Source organism: Nycticebus coucang, chromosome 12 (assembly GCF_027406575.1).
Source record: "Nycticebus coucang isolate mNycCou1 chromosome 12, mNycCou1.pri, whole genome shotgun sequence".
Classification (NCBI taxonomy): Eukaryota; Metazoa; Chordata; class Mammalia; order Primates; family Lorisidae; genus Nycticebus; species Nycticebus coucang.
In genome coordinates, this window is record NC_069791.1 from 109,056,106 (window position 1) to 109,071,407 (window position 15,302).

A 15,302-nucleotide genomic window follows, 5' to 3' on the forward strand; every position below is an offset into this window, starting at 1 on the left:
CGGTTGCGTAAAGAGATTTAACTATGTATGTATTAACCATCAAAAGAAGGGTCAAACTAATCCTTTTCCTTTAATACAAACTTGAACATTGTTTGTAAATGCCTCATTTAAAGTAGTGGATAGGGAAAGAGTTTAGAAAAGTCCAAGTAATAAAATGTAGTCAATTACTTGGGAAAGTTAAAAAGCTAATGCAACAATGTTACATCCAGATAAAAAACATTATTCAAAAGCAATTCAAATACCGAAAAGGATTTCAAATTGAATATTTTATTAATATGGTAGTTGTCTTTGTAACATGTGCACACACACTCGCACACTCAGAATGATCTGCCTGGGGAAGTATTACTAAATATGCCTAAAGGGAAAATGAAAAATAAAAAAATTCCTGTAGGTTTTCATCATTGTACACAATTATGTCCACATCACTTATAAAGCTATTGCCAAATCTGTCCAAGGAAGCAGAGTTTGAAGAGGGGGAAAATCTCAGGAAAAATTCAACAGTGGCATAGCAGAGCTCTCAATATGAGAAAGCTGACATAATGTGGACTTTTGCTGTGAATTTTCTCTTTGCAAACTATGGGGAGTTTATCAATGGGCAGAAAATAAGAGAAGGCGGTGTGAAGTAGGCTTTTGCAGTCAATTTTCCTCACAGTATTGTGCAGGGTCATCAAGAAAATGCTTAGTCTTTCTCTGGAACCAGTTTCAGAACTTTTCCAATTGCAATGGTCTTACCTAGAAATGAAATTTCAAAAACAAACAAAACAAAACAAAAAAACCTTTCAGTAGTTAACAGCAAGTCTATATGAGGTACTAAAGCTTATTGGTCTAAAACATAAATATTTTTTTGCAATGAAAATTACTAGTTATCTGGCTTTACCACCAAAGCCATAATTTCTGATTAGGTATTCTTTTTTTTTTTTTTTTTTTTGTAGAGACAGGGTCTCACTGTACCACCCTCGGGTAGAGTGCTGTGGCGTCACACGGCTCACAGCAACCTCTAACTCTTGGGCTTACGTGATTCTCCTGCCTCAGCCTCCCAAGCAGCTGGGACTACAGGCGCGCGCCACAACGCCCGGCTATTTTTCTGTTGCAGTTTGGCCGGGGCTGGGTCCGAACCTGCCACCCTCGGCATATGGGGCCCGGCGCCCTACTCACTGAGCCACAGGCGCTGCCCTGATTAGGTATTCTTAATAAGTGGGTCTTATTTGTGGGAGCTGGAAAAGAAGTATGATTTCCCATGTAAAAAAAACTGTCCTTGGACAAACAAAATGGAATATCCGTATACTGGAATACTATTCAGCAATAAAAAGGAATTACATGCTACATGATTGAACCTCAAAATGCAACTGAAATAACTAGACATATTATAGGATTCTATTTATGGGTGTCCAAAAAAGGCAAAGTAAAAAAGTAGATATGAGGTTGCCTAGGGCTGGAGGTGGGAATAAGTGGTGATTATAAACAGGTAGAAGGTGATTGTAAATGTTCTTTACATTTCTTTTTTTAGGTGATTGTAAATGTTCTAAAGTTAGAATGTGGTGATGGAAGTACATACTCTGAACCATACTAAAATTCACTGAATTGTATACTTAAAACAGGTCAATTTCATATTATGTAAATTATACCTCAATAAAACTGGGGAAAAAAGATCTATCCTGAAGCAACCAAAAAGCAACTACAATCCAGTGAGCATATCCTTCTAGTAGTATTCTTTGGATTGAAAGGGATAAAACCCTGCTGGGTCTTGTGAAAAAGCTAGAAGTCAAGTTATCTTTTAAGAAAAAATAATTCTGGGGTTAAAAATTCTGGCTACCTTAATTAGTTTTTTTCTGTCTGCCTGATTTTTATCAGGTTCTGATTGGTAACCAAAATTATCCTTTTGTTATACTACTAGGACAAACCTTAACAATAAGAGTTTTAAGCTAAGAACTTTATTTTTTAAGAGGGGGTTTTTGCTATCTTGCCCAGGCTGGTCTCTAACTTGTGGGCTCACTGGATCCTCTTGCCTCAGCCTTCTGAGTAGGTGGGATTACAGGTATTAGCCTCTGCACTCAGCTTTAAAGTAAAAAAAAAAACAACTGTCTTTATAGTTTTCTCTTTAGTAAGATACAGGGCCTGTATTTATTACCAGAGCTTATAGTACAGTTCCTGACACTCAGTGGATATATAGTAAACTCTTGGTAAATGGAATTGGAACTAACATGTAAACTGATATTCTGTATCTCAACTGAACTATAAAGTATTTTTCTTCCTCCATTAAAACAAGCGGCTATGAACCATAAAGTTACATGGAAAGTTTTCCAATCTTATTTATATTAGAAATAGTAACAATTCATAAGGGTATGTTTCAAACAATCATTTTGCTTTCATACCAAAAAATTTCATGACCCCAAGAAAAGAAAATTACAGTTGTTTTGCATTACCAAGATGGAGGCAGAAATGGATGTAAACCAAAGAACATGAATACTAGACCTCTGAAAAATTAGTTATAAAAATTATCAACCTGTATTTCCCCTTTATTCTCTACACATATTACAAAAGGATTTTATGATAGAAATGTCTTACTTAGTAAATAAAATTGCTTTCTTTGCAATCCCATTAGTCACAAAATAACAAAATTAAGACGCTTCATGTAGAACATTATTAAATTTATTATTACTGCTAAAAGGTAATTTTCTTTTTCAAGACAGCTAACTGTTAAAGTACAGTAGAACCTCCATAGTTGACCACCTCCCTACAACAACCACCTTAAGTTGACCTAATTTTCAGACTGGACATGCACTGTAGTAGGCCTAGTTCCTAATGCTGACCACCTTTATATGTTGACTAGCTTGTTGTATCTCTTGGGTGGTCAACTTACAGGAGGTTCTACTGTACTTATATGAATATTTCTTTGAACCTGTTGTAATATGTGCTGCACTCAGATGATGACGGTTACCAAAGCAGACATCCTATTAGACTCAGTTTAAAATTCTTACCCTCATCTCTTAAGGTAAAACGACCCATCTGAGGGAAGTCTTTAAAGGTCTCAAGGCAAATGGTTCCTGCTGTCCGTAAACGAGCAATGCATACTTGATCTTGCTTCACAAAACGGGGTCGAGTCTTACTTTTTTCTCCTGATTTTTTGTCTACCAAGCAGATTAAGGCCTACCCAAGAAAACAAGGATGAGATCAGAATAATTCTAAATACAAGAATCTTTAAGAACTGGAGTATAAATTAAAGTGCATCACTATTGCTAATCAGAAATTAGCAAGGTAAAACAGACATAAAACCGCGGCTAAGGCGCCAGCCACATACACCTGAGCTGGTGGGTTCGAATCCAGCCCGGGCCTGCCAAATAACAATGATGGCTGCAACCAAAAAATAGCTGGGCATTGTGGCGGGCGCCTGTAGTCCCAGCTACTTGGGAGGTGGAGACAGGAGACTCGCTTGAGCCCAGGAGTTGGAGGTTGCCGTGAGCTATGATGGCGACGGCACTCTACCCAGGGTGACAGCTTGAGGCTCTGTCTCAAAAAAAAAAAACAAAAAAACAGACATAAAACCAAAACAAACAAACCAATCATCTTAAAACAAACTCACTGTTATTTCCACTTCCTCAATACAGGTGTGAATATGCAGCACCGCATTATACCCTGGGCAGATGATGGATTTGTGCTCTATAATCACTATCTGTCAAACAAACAAACAAAAATTCTTATCTTTATTCCTAGAGTAAAAAAGAATTGAATATTGTCAAGTGCCATATAATATCACAAGAATTAGTATAACTCAGCACCTCAGTAAGACACCAACATAAGTTATTTTTGTGTTAGAAGTGAGAGTCTTATTTCAATTATCCTATGCCCTACTTACCTTCTTGGCAAGTACCTGATCAACTTCAAAAACACAACAGGCAAGCCAGGCCCCCTGGGTCATGCTACTTAGAGGCTAAGGAGGGAGGATTGCTTGAGCCCCAGGAGTTCAAGTCCAGCCTGGGCAACATAGCAGGACCCCCATCTCAAAAACAAAACCCACCACACACAGCAGGCAGACTTTCTTTGGGAAGCCTTTCTTTATATATTCTTTTATATAATATAATCCCCAAGGAATTAAGCTAATCATTACTGTTCACAGGTTACCTAGATATGAACTTATAGCTTTATCCATTTCTCAATATCCAAAGTCCAGTAATAGTAAACAATCTTACATTTGGTGTCAACCTTTTAACAGAACTCAAGAATTCTGTTAAGCATACTAATCTTACTCTGTCATTTTCCCAAGGAGAGCAGATTGCTAATAATGGGGAGAAAATGTGTGTGTGATTTCCTTTCTGGAACAACCACACAAACCATGACTGTAAAGCTGCACTCGAGCCAAAGTATTAGATACTCTAAAATTTGTCAACAGGAGATCAAAAATAAAAAGGAACTTACAAAGAGTACTACTTCCTATCCCGAAAGCACTTGTACCATGTTGAAGACCTCATGTATGTGAGATACATGTGTCTTGGCTGTAATATATAAATGGTTTACTCTGCAAACAGTTGGTCATAGAGAATATTTTATAAATATTTTGAGTAATTTTCTAACGAATATCTTGTGAATAAGGTACATTTAGCTACAGTTTCCCATTTTCCCTAAGTATGGTGACTCTGAGGGTGGCCTTTGGGACATTCTGTACTCAGTCCCCTCTACACACTATGAAGAGTGAAGTGCACACCATCAGTAGTCAGGACAAACCCACTGCAGTTCTGGCTTCATTTAGACACAAAATCACTGAGACCACTATAATAACTGGTTTACCTGGGCATCAAATGTGCGTCCAGAATGACAAAGGTTATTAGGATCACAAAGTATGAATCCTGGAAGAATTTCCTCTTCTTCAATTCCTTTCAGTCTGATTTTGAGGTTTTCACCTGGGGCTACAGTGTCAGTCTCTACGTCATCGGAAAGTATTCCCAGAACTTCAACGTTGTGCTTTAAAAGAAACCAAGATTGGAGGTTTTCTGACACTTTCACTGCATACAGACTATAAAATCTGAATACTGATTCAATAAAGGGTTACAAATCACTCCCATAATCCTGGGAGGGCAAGGCAGGAGGATTGCTTGAGCTCAGGTATTCAAGACCAGTGTGAAGTAAGAGTGAGATCTCACTTCTACCAAAAATAGAAAATATTAGCCAGGTATGGTGAGGGATGCCTGTAGTCCCAACTACTCAGGAGGTTAAGGCAGGAATGCTTGCGCCCAGAAGTTGAAGGTTGCTGTGAGCTATGACTGTGCACACCCATTGTACTCTACCCAGGATGACAGAGTGAGACTGTCTCAAAACAAAATGAAAACCAAGAAAACTCTGTAGGCTTCTGTGGACTATTTTATTTTTAAAGTTTTATTTATTTATTTATTTATTCATTTATTTATCTATCTAGATACAGTCTCCCTTTGCTGCCTCTGGTAAAGTGCTGTGGCGCCATAGCTCGTAGCAACCTCAAACTCTTGGGCTCAAGTGATCCTCTTGCCTCAGCCTCCCAAGTAGCGGGACTACAGGTATGCCTCACCATTCCTGGCTAATATTTTCTATTTTTGGTAGAAGCAGGATCTCAATTTCACATACCACAATACTGCGCTATGTTTTAGAGATGGTTCTTGCTCTTGCGTAGGCCGGTCTCAAACTTGTGAGCTCAGGAAATCCACCCACCTCGGCCTCCCAGAGTGCTGGGATATTATAGGCGTGAGCCACTGCACCCGGCCATATTTTTTCATTAGTTAGAGATGAGGTCTATGTTGCCTAGGCTGGATTGCAGTGGCTATTCATACAAGTGATCACAGCACACTTTGGCCTTGAACTCCTGTCTTCCTGCCTCTGCCTCCTGAGGTGCTGGGACTATAAGTACGTGTCATCATGCCTGCTGATTTTTCTTAATTTTTTGTAGAGTCAGGTCTTGTTATGTTGTCCAGACTCCTGGCCTCCAATGATCTTCCTGCATCAGCCTCTGACAGTGCTGAGATTACAGGAATGAACCACCATGACCAGCCTATTTTTAATAAACATTATGGTCAAAATACACATAACAAAATTTGCCCCCTTGCCTTTAATCCCAGCACTTGGGAGGCTGAGGCCGGTGGATTGCCTGAGCCCTTGAGTTCGAGACCAGCTTGAGCCAGAGCGAGACCCTGTCTCTAAAAAAATAGCCAGGCATTGTGGTGAGCACCTGTAGTCCTAGCTACTTGGGAGGCTGAGGCAAGAGAATTGCTTAAGCCCAAGAGTTTGACGTTGCTGTGAGCTATGACGCCATTAACACTCTATCAACTGTGACAAAATGAGACTCTGTCTCAAAAAAATGAAAAATAAAAAATTACCACCTTAACCATTAAGTGTACATTCCAGTAATATTAAGTATATTCACAATATTGTACAACGAGTATTCAATACTATGATCTCTTTTCATCTTGCAAAATGGAAACTATACACATTAAGCAATAATTCCCTCCACCTATAGACCCGAGCAGCCACCACTCTACTTTATGTCTATGAATTTGAGTACTCTAGGTGCTACATAGAAGTAGAATTGTATATTTATCTTATATGATTGGTTCATTTCACATAGCATAATGTCCTTGATGTTCATTTTATTCCAGCATGTTGTCAGAATTTCCTTCCCTTTTAAGCTGTGTAATATTCCACCATATATATGTGTCCCATTTTGTTCATTCTTCCTTGGATGGACACTTTGTTTCCACTATTTGGCTACTGTGGATAATGCTTATAAGAACATGGTTATACAAATATCAGAGACTGCTTTCAGTTCTTTGCATATACTCAGAAATGCTATTGCTGGGTCATGAGGGAATTCAACTTTTAATTTTTTGAGGAAACTGCTATACTGTTTTCCACAGGAGCTGTACCATTTCACATTAACATCAATAGTGCACAAGGATTCTAATGTCTCCACATCCTCTCTATCCTGATGGGTATGAACTGTCATCTTACTGTGTTTTGACTTCTATTCCCCTTTAAGTGCTTCCTGGACTTTTGTACATCTTTGGTGGAGAAATATCTATCATTATCTAATACTTCTAAAACACCTTTATCATCCCAAAAGCAAATTCTGTACCCGTTAGGCAGTGTTCCTTATTATTCTGCAACCAGCCCCTTGCCACCACCAATTTGCTTTCTATCTCCGTGACTTTTGTGACCAATGTGTAAACAAAATTAAGTAATGACTCAAACTGACCATTATTTTCATTCAGTTCTTAGCCTTTAAGTTGTAAAGATAGGCTTTGGCTCAGCGCCTGTGGCTCAAGCGGCTAAGGCGCGAGCCACATATACACCTGAGCCAGAGGGTTCAAATCCAGCTCGGGCCCACCAAACGACGACAGCTGCAACCAAAAAAATAGCCAGGTGTTGTGGCAGGTGCCTATAGTCCAAGCTACTTGGGAGGCAGAGGCAGGAGAATCGTTTGAACCCAGGAGTTAGATGTTGCTGTGAGCTGTAATGCCACGGCACTCTACCCAGGGTGACAGCTTGAGGCTCTGTCTCAAAAAAAAAAGTAGGCTTTAAATTGGAAACATTGGGGGTGGTGCCTATGGCTCAAGGAGTAGGGCATCAGCCCCCTATACCGGAGGTGGCGGGTTCGAACCTGGCCCCGGCCCAAAACTGCAAAAATAAATAAATAAATATAAAATAAAATAAATTGGAAACATTTTGGAAGGAACATGTATATGGTGGAATACTGTAATCTCCCATGCATAAGGTATCAAAAAACCCCAATGTCCAATAGGTAAGGTACCAGTTATACCTAAACATTACACTGATGATGGGTACCTTTTCTAATTCACTGGGCTGAGAATGAGCACGGTAAATAAATTCTCAAATCCAACAAAATCTATCTGAAAATATAGATTATCTGCAAATATCAGCAATTGAGCTGTCAGAAATAATACAGAAGAATAATTGATGGTGATTTTCTGCATGTTGTAATGAAACACTAATGATGAAAAAATTGTAGTAAGAGGTTGAGTGCAATGGCTAACGCTTGTAATCCTAGCACTCTGGGGGAGGGAGACCTCATCTCTAAAAGAATCCGGGCATTGTGGAGGGCACCTGTAGTCCCAGCTACTTGGGAGACTGAGGCAAGAGGATTGCTTGAGCCCAAGAGTTTGAGGTTGCTGTGAGTTATGATACTTTGGCACTCTACCAAGGGCAACAGGGAGATACTGTCTCAAAAAAAGTTGTAACAAGAAAGTTAAGATTCATTTAGGATAAAGGCAAATGCTCTCCTTTCAAAAACAAATTAGAGCACAGCTTAAATTCATTATCTTACAGTATCCTACCTAACTACACACACAGTAAAGCTCAGGATAAAAAGAGTTGTCATCCTGGCTTATTTTCTTAACTGAAGCAAGTCACTTCACTCTAGAGCTGTTTACTTGCCTATAAAATAATGGGGTTGGTGTCTCTTCATGATGCATTTTTTAGCTCTAACATTGTGTTAACATTGACACCTTTATCTATGATCGAAAAACAGAAATACTACCGGGTGCGGTGGCTCACACCTATAGTCCCAGCACTTGGGAGTCTGAGGCAGGTAGATTGCCTGAGTTCACAGGTTCAAGACCAGCCTGAGCCAGAGTGAGACCCTGTCTCTAAAAAATAGCTGGGGGTTGTGGCGGGCACCTGCCAGGTACTTGGGAGGCTGAGGCAAGAGGATCACTTGAGCCCAAGAGTTTGAGGTTGCTGTGAGCTAAGACACCACGGCACTCTACCAAGGGTGACTAAGTAAAACTTAGTCTCAAACAAAAACAAAACAGTAACACCATATGTTCTTTTTCATATTTTGTGCTTGGCATTAATAAAACATAATCCTGACTTTAAAATGTTAAGTTTCTTTTAATGCTTTTGAAAAATTCTGGCTCTTGGCTAATATTTTTGAAAGAAAATCTAAATGGGAAAGAGCACTAACTATATCTTACCTTGTTTGGCATCATCACAAGTTGCTGACCTTTACAAATAGATCCTGATTCCAGCTTTCCCAGGACCACTGTGCCCATGTCCTATTGAAATTTAAAATAGAAACATCACGTTTCAGACATTCATTGTGGTTCTCTAGTAGCTCAATATCCCAGAGTCAAATTCTGCAGACTTATTCATAAAGGAAAATCATTAGCTCCAGTGGGATTATCTTAAACATAGCAGAATTAACAAATAACTCTGTAATAATGTGTCATAAGCATATGTATATAGTATTAATAACTAAGTTTAAGATTTTATTTATTTATTTATTGTGAGACAGAGTCTTACTATATTGCTTTAGTGAGCCATCCTGATGATGCCAAACAAGACTATATTGCTCACAGCAACCTCGAACACCTGGTATTAAGTGATTCTTTTGCCTCAGCCTACCAAGTAACTGGGACTACAGGTGCCTGCCACAATGCCCGGCTATTAAGTTTTCTTTTTTGATACAGAGTCTCACTTTGTTACCCTCAGCAGGGTCCCGTGACATCATAGCTCACAGCAACCTCAAACTCTTGGGCTCAGTCTCAGCGCCCATAGCTTAGCGCTACAGCCACATACACCAGGGCTGGTGGGTTGAAACCCCACCCAGGCCTGGTAAACAACAACAACAACAAAAATAGCTGGGCACTGTGGCAGGCGCCTGTAGTCCCAGTTACTTGGGAGGCTGAGGCAAGAGAATTGCTTAAGCCCAAGAGTTTGAGGTTGCTGTGAGCTGTGACGCCATAGCACTCTACCAAGAGTGACATAGTGAGACTTTATCTCAAAAAAACAAAGAGATCCACCTGCCTTGGCCTCACAGACATGGGTGAGCTACAGCATCCAGGCCAAGCCTTAGATTCTAAAAAGTCTGGTGTAGAAAAAAGCACAGAATTTTATATTGGAAGATCTGAATTGTTTGTACAAATTCAGGTTCTCCAGGATCTTTGAACCTCTCTCCTCAGATATAAAATCTGAAAAATAATACTTGTTAAGGGATTTTATTTTAACAGAGCTAAGGAAGGAATAAATATTTGACAATGGCAACACATTAATTACATAAATTGATACTGTAAAACTTAAAAAAAAAATTTATTTACCTATTTTTTAAATTTTTTAAAGACCAACATCCAGGGCCTGTAATCCTAGCACTCTGAAAGGCCGAGGTGGGTTGATTGTGAGCTCAGGAGTTTGAGATCAGCCTGAGCAAGAGCGAGATGCCCACCTCTAAAATTAGCCGGGTGTTGTGGTGGGCACCTGTAGTCCCTGCTACTTGGGAGGCTGAGGCAAGAGGATCACTTGAGCCCAGGAGTTTGAGATGGGTGAGCTATGACGCCAGGGCATTCTACCGAGGGTGACAAAGTGAGAACCCCGTCTCAAAAAAATTTTAAAAACCCAACATCCACTGTTAGTGAAGCTATGGTAAAATTAACATCCATATGCTACTGATGGAAATGTAAATTAGCATAGCATTTCTGGAAGGCTATTTACCAATATCCATCAACTTTTATATGAAAATCCTTTAAGCATTGCATTTTCATTTGTTCTTACTTGTTCATTGGGATATAGCAGCTGATACTTATAAACTAAACTTGCTGAATTACGGTTTATACCACTAATATGCAGTTGTTAAAAAAGCTCAGGAGTTCGAGACCAGCCTGAGCAACAGTGAGACCCTGTCTCTAAAAAATAGCTGGGCATTGGCTCAGCACCTGGAGCTCAAGCAGCTAAGGCACCAGCCACATACACCAAAGCTGGCGTGTTCAAATCCAGCCCGGGCCTGCCAAACAATGACAACTACAACCAAAAAATAGCCAGGCACTGTGGCGGGCACCTGTAGTCCCAGCTACTTGTGAGGCTGAGGCAAAAGAATCGCTTAAGCCCAAGAGTTTGAGGTTGCTGTGAGCTGTGATGCCATGGCACTCTATGCAGGGCAACAGCTTGAGGCTCTGTCTCAATAAAAATAAAAATAAATAAATAAATAGTTGGGCATTGTGGTGGGTGTCTATAGTCCTAGCTATTTGGGAGGGTACAGCAAGAGGATCACTTGAACCTAAGAGTTTGAAGTTGCTTTGAGCTGTGACACTACAGTACTCTACTGAAGGCAAAGTAAGACTCAAAAAAAAAAAAGTTAAAATTATTTCATAATTAGAAACAAAACACAAAAGAATAATTTCACCCACATAAAACCCAATTTCTTAAACATTTTGAGTACCTTGTACTTATCCACAATTGGCAGCCTGATTGGTCCATCAACTGATCTATTGAAGTTTGGCAAATTATCCAGATATGGAATAAATGGTAATCCACTGAGAATATAACAATATCCATTAAAAAAAGTCAGCATAAATATAAAAAATTTTAAGTCACATAACTAACTTTAAACAAAAGACACAACAATATTTTCATTCTACCCATGCACTTGCTCTTCTCATCCAACCAATTTATTACCCATTTCATCTCATTTATTCTTCAGAAAACTAAAAATGTAACAAAACAGTTCAGTACAAGCAAGGCTTCCCCACAAAGGTACTAACATTTAGAAAAATACAACAAATAGCCCACATGTTGTAATAAATTGACTATAGTTTTTGTGGACTTTTCCAGCTCTGAAACCAAGATTCCATAAAGTAATTTCCCCTTTAAAACTACAGTGTTTGGGGGCGGCACCCGTAGCTCAGTGGGTAGGGCACTGACCACATACACCAAGGCTGGCAGGTTCAAACTCAGCTCGGGCCAGCTAAAACAACGACAACGATAACAAAAAAATAGCTGGGGGTTGTGGTGGGTACCTTTAGTCCCAGCTACTTAGGAGGCTGAGGCGAGAGAATCACTTAAGCCCAAGAGTTTGAAGTTGCTGTGAGCTATGACGCCACAGCCCTCTACCCAAGGCAACAGCCTGAGACCATTTGTCTCAAATAAAACAAAACAACAACAACAAAACTGCAGGGTTTGGATAAGGAGACTTAATATTTTTTTTTTAAATGGCTAGGCTCTCCAAATTGATCTACAGATTCCTTAAAGAACAAAACTGAAGAGCACCCTTCCCAATTTCTAAACTTCAAGGCTTTAGTAATCAAGGCTGTGTGGTGGGCGGCGCCTGTGGCTCAGTCGGTAAGGCGCCGGCCCCATATACCGAGGGTGGCGGGTTCAAACCCGGCCCCGGCTGAACTGCAACCAAAAAATAGCTGGGTGTTGTGGCGGGCGCCTGTAGTCCCAGCAACTGGGGAGGCTGAGGCAAGAGAATCGCTTAAGCCCAGGAGTTGGAGGTTGCTGTGAGCTGTGTGATGCCACGGCACCCTACCGAGGGCCATAAAGTGAGACTCTGTCTCTACAAAAAAAAAAAAAAAAAAAAAAAAGGCTGTGTGGTAGTGGCCTAGGACAGACACACAGAACTATACGGAAGCCAACTGAGAGTCCAGATAAACCCCTACATTTGTGATCATTTGATTTTCAGTAAGGGTGCCTATCCAATTCAAGGGAAAAAGAATAGTCTTTTAACAAATTGTGCCTAATAATGGTACATCCATTATGCAAAAACAAAATAACCTATACCTTACAAAAAAATTTACTCAAAATCAAACATATACCTTAACATAAAAGTTAAACCTCTAACATACTTAGAAGAAAACACGGGGTCAAATCTTCATGACCTTTATAGGTTACTGTCAATGTTTTCTTAAATTACTTAAAAAGGGAAGATATACATTTTTTACTAAGGAAAAAAAGGTTACTTACATGTACCAAGGACAGAAATCTGATTGCTCTTTAAGATTTGCTCCAGTCAGTCCTGAGCAGGGCATAAAATGAATGTCCTTTTTGGGATTGAAGCCAACTTTTTTCAAAAATGGCACTAGTTTCTCTTTACATTCTTCGTACCTATAAATATTTTATAAATAATTATAAATGAAAAATCAGTAAACAAATTAAGGTTTAAAAAAGCCTTAGAGCAGTGGTTCTCAACCTTCCTAATGCTGTGGCCCTTTAATACAGTTCCTGTGGGTCGTGACCCACAGGCTGAGAACCGCTGCCTTAGAAAGGCATACAATAACAAGATCATCCTTAATTCCACACAACAGTAAAATATCTAAGCTTACCTCTCATTGCTCCAATTTACTGTGGGATCATCCATCTTATTAATAAGCACGATTAAGTGTTTTACACCTGCTGTCTTTGCCAACATCGCATGTTCTCTTGTCTGTCCTCCTTTTTCAAATCCAGTTTCAAACTCTCCTTTCCTGGCTGAGATTACCTAATTCAAAGCAATGATATTGGTTACTCTTCCACATCAGGCAGCAGTACAACATCTTTCCGAAATCAGATATAACACAAGATTTTTGCAAGAAAACAAAAAAACAACTTACAACGTACTATAATAGCCCAATGCCTATACATGCTTTTTAATGCACAAATCAAACAATGACTAGATGGTTTAAGATTCTGGAATGTTTCTTCCAACACCCCCGCCTCATCCCAAAATGTAGTATGCTTGTATAATTTATAATTCAAGTGTTTCCTAAGCATTTTAACTACAAAGAAAGAAGTTTATGTGATCTAGGGCCAGTAAATCGTCAAAATCTCAAAATGACTAAAGTCCTTAAGAAACAGATGTGTTGTTTTTTTTTTATTGCATTATTTATTCAAAAAATTCCACTTCCCCTTCCTAAGTACCTTTCCCTGGTGTCTCTTCTTCTTCTTCTGTTTTTTTAGAGACAGAGTCTCACTTTGTCGCCCTCAGTAGAGTGCCATGGCATCACAGCTCACAGCAACCTCCCACTCCTGGGCTTGGGCGATTCTGTTGCCTCAGCCTCCCGAGAAGCTGGGACTACAGGGGCCCACCACAACACCGGGCTATTTTTTTGTTGCAGTTTGGCCGGGGCCGGGTTTGAACCCTCCACCCTTTGTATATGGGGCCGGCACCCTACTCACTGAGCCACAGGAGCCGCCCTTGGTGCCTCTCCTCATGAACAGAATATCATTCTTGTCCCCACAGACATCAGGATTAACAATATGATGTACTTTGACTAATAAAATAAAAACAAAATGTGAAGAAGGAACTTGTGAAACTCCCAGCAGAAACTCTGAGAGCTATCATGTGCCTTCAACAATTTTTTGTTCCCTCCATTCCAAGACAGGCATGTTCTACACAGGAGCTCCTTCTTTAGCCTGCAGTGGCTCTCAGCCGGGCAGCCATCAGCCCAGCCCCTACTGGAGGGTGCAGGAAAGCCAAATGTCCTGGGTTTCACACCAGGATCTTCATCTACCAGAAACAGATAGTTTCTTATCATTTCTTACCTACAGTGCCTATCAGTGGGCTTGGCATTTAATAGACACTAAATTCTGACACAGTTATAGATACTATAACAGCAATGAGACGGAAAGTATTTTCACAAGTAAATCTATAAAATTATGAAGACTTTGTGAGCAGGTTGTGACAAAAATGCAAATTGTGGCTATGTACATCAATACAGTTCACGTCAACCTAAATTCTATCTTTTAGAAGGCGAATTCAGATACTAAAGATACAACTTAGACTACTAACAAGTACACAGATGGATTGTAAATGTCCTTCTTACCAGCACAGCCAAATCAGCTTGAGAGGCACCACCAATCATATTTGGGACAAAACTCTTGTGGCCAGGGGCATCTAAAATTGTGAAGTGCTTCTTCTCAGTCTCAAAATAGGCACGACCCACTTCCACTGTTTTCCCCTTGTCTCGTTCTTCCTGATTTGTGTCTAAGGCCCAAGACAAGTACCTGAAATAATTTTCAGAATAAAAGTAAAAACATAAGAGTTTTTAAGATATTCTTCTACCATTAAAGGTGTAACTGATAACATTTAGCATTATATCCATCATACGACATCTAAATCATGAACAGAATTGGTGAAATGGAAATTAAAATAAAACTGATTCATTTTTACATATAGCTATAGTCAATTATATATTCTATAAGCGAACATTATGACAAGCTGATAAAATACATAGAAAGACTACGCAGTACTAATCCCAATATTAGGGAGCTCATCATTAATTAATGAGCTACCTTATATTTTATTTTTTATAATCATCTGGCATAAAATTTAATATCATAATAGCTGTCTCTGGATATTTTTTGAAAGTGAAGGCTGCTAACCCCCCATGTGGGAGAACTAGTTACTAGCTAAAAATTATTTCAATATTACTTTGACAAGTAAGAATTATGTAAGTTCAAGCCATCAATTAATAGTAGACATTAATTTCATTCATATTTCACACAGTGTACTCCATTTCTTACTACAACAATGACTGGGATCTTCTCGCCTTAACACAGGATAGTACAATTTTATT

General features: G+C 39.4%; 1 protein-coding gene across 4 annotated transcripts in view; it reads right to left on the minus strand.

The window, feature by feature from the left end:
• Positions 1-251: 251 nt before the first annotated feature.
• Positions 252-15,302, minus strand: part of GSPT1 (G1 to S phase transition 1) — a 45,545-nt gene continuing 30,494 nt past the window's right edge. For 3 of the 4 annotated variants that reach the window (XM_053555550.1, XM_053555549.1, XM_053555552.1), the window contains exons 7-15: positions 14,550-14,730; positions 13,071-13,225; positions 12,712-12,852; positions 11,189-11,282; positions 8,952-9,032; positions 4,783-4,956; positions 3,581-3,670; positions 2,979-3,147; positions 252-732 (exon numbers count right to left, since the gene is read on the minus strand). In XM_053555550.1, coding sequence (XP_053411525.1) covers positions 680-732; positions 2,979-3,147; positions 3,581-3,670; positions 4,783-4,956; positions 8,952-9,032; positions 11,189-11,282; positions 12,712-12,852; positions 13,071-13,225; positions 14,550-14,730 — 1,138 coding nt within the window. In that variant the 3' untranslated portion in view covers positions 252-679. The remainder of the gene's footprint in view (positions 733-2,978; positions 3,148-3,580; positions 3,671-4,782; positions 4,957-8,951; positions 9,033-11,188; positions 11,283-12,711; positions 12,853-13,070; positions 13,226-14,549; positions 14,731-15,302) is intronic. The other variant, XM_053555551.1, reaches the window with a different exon arrangement.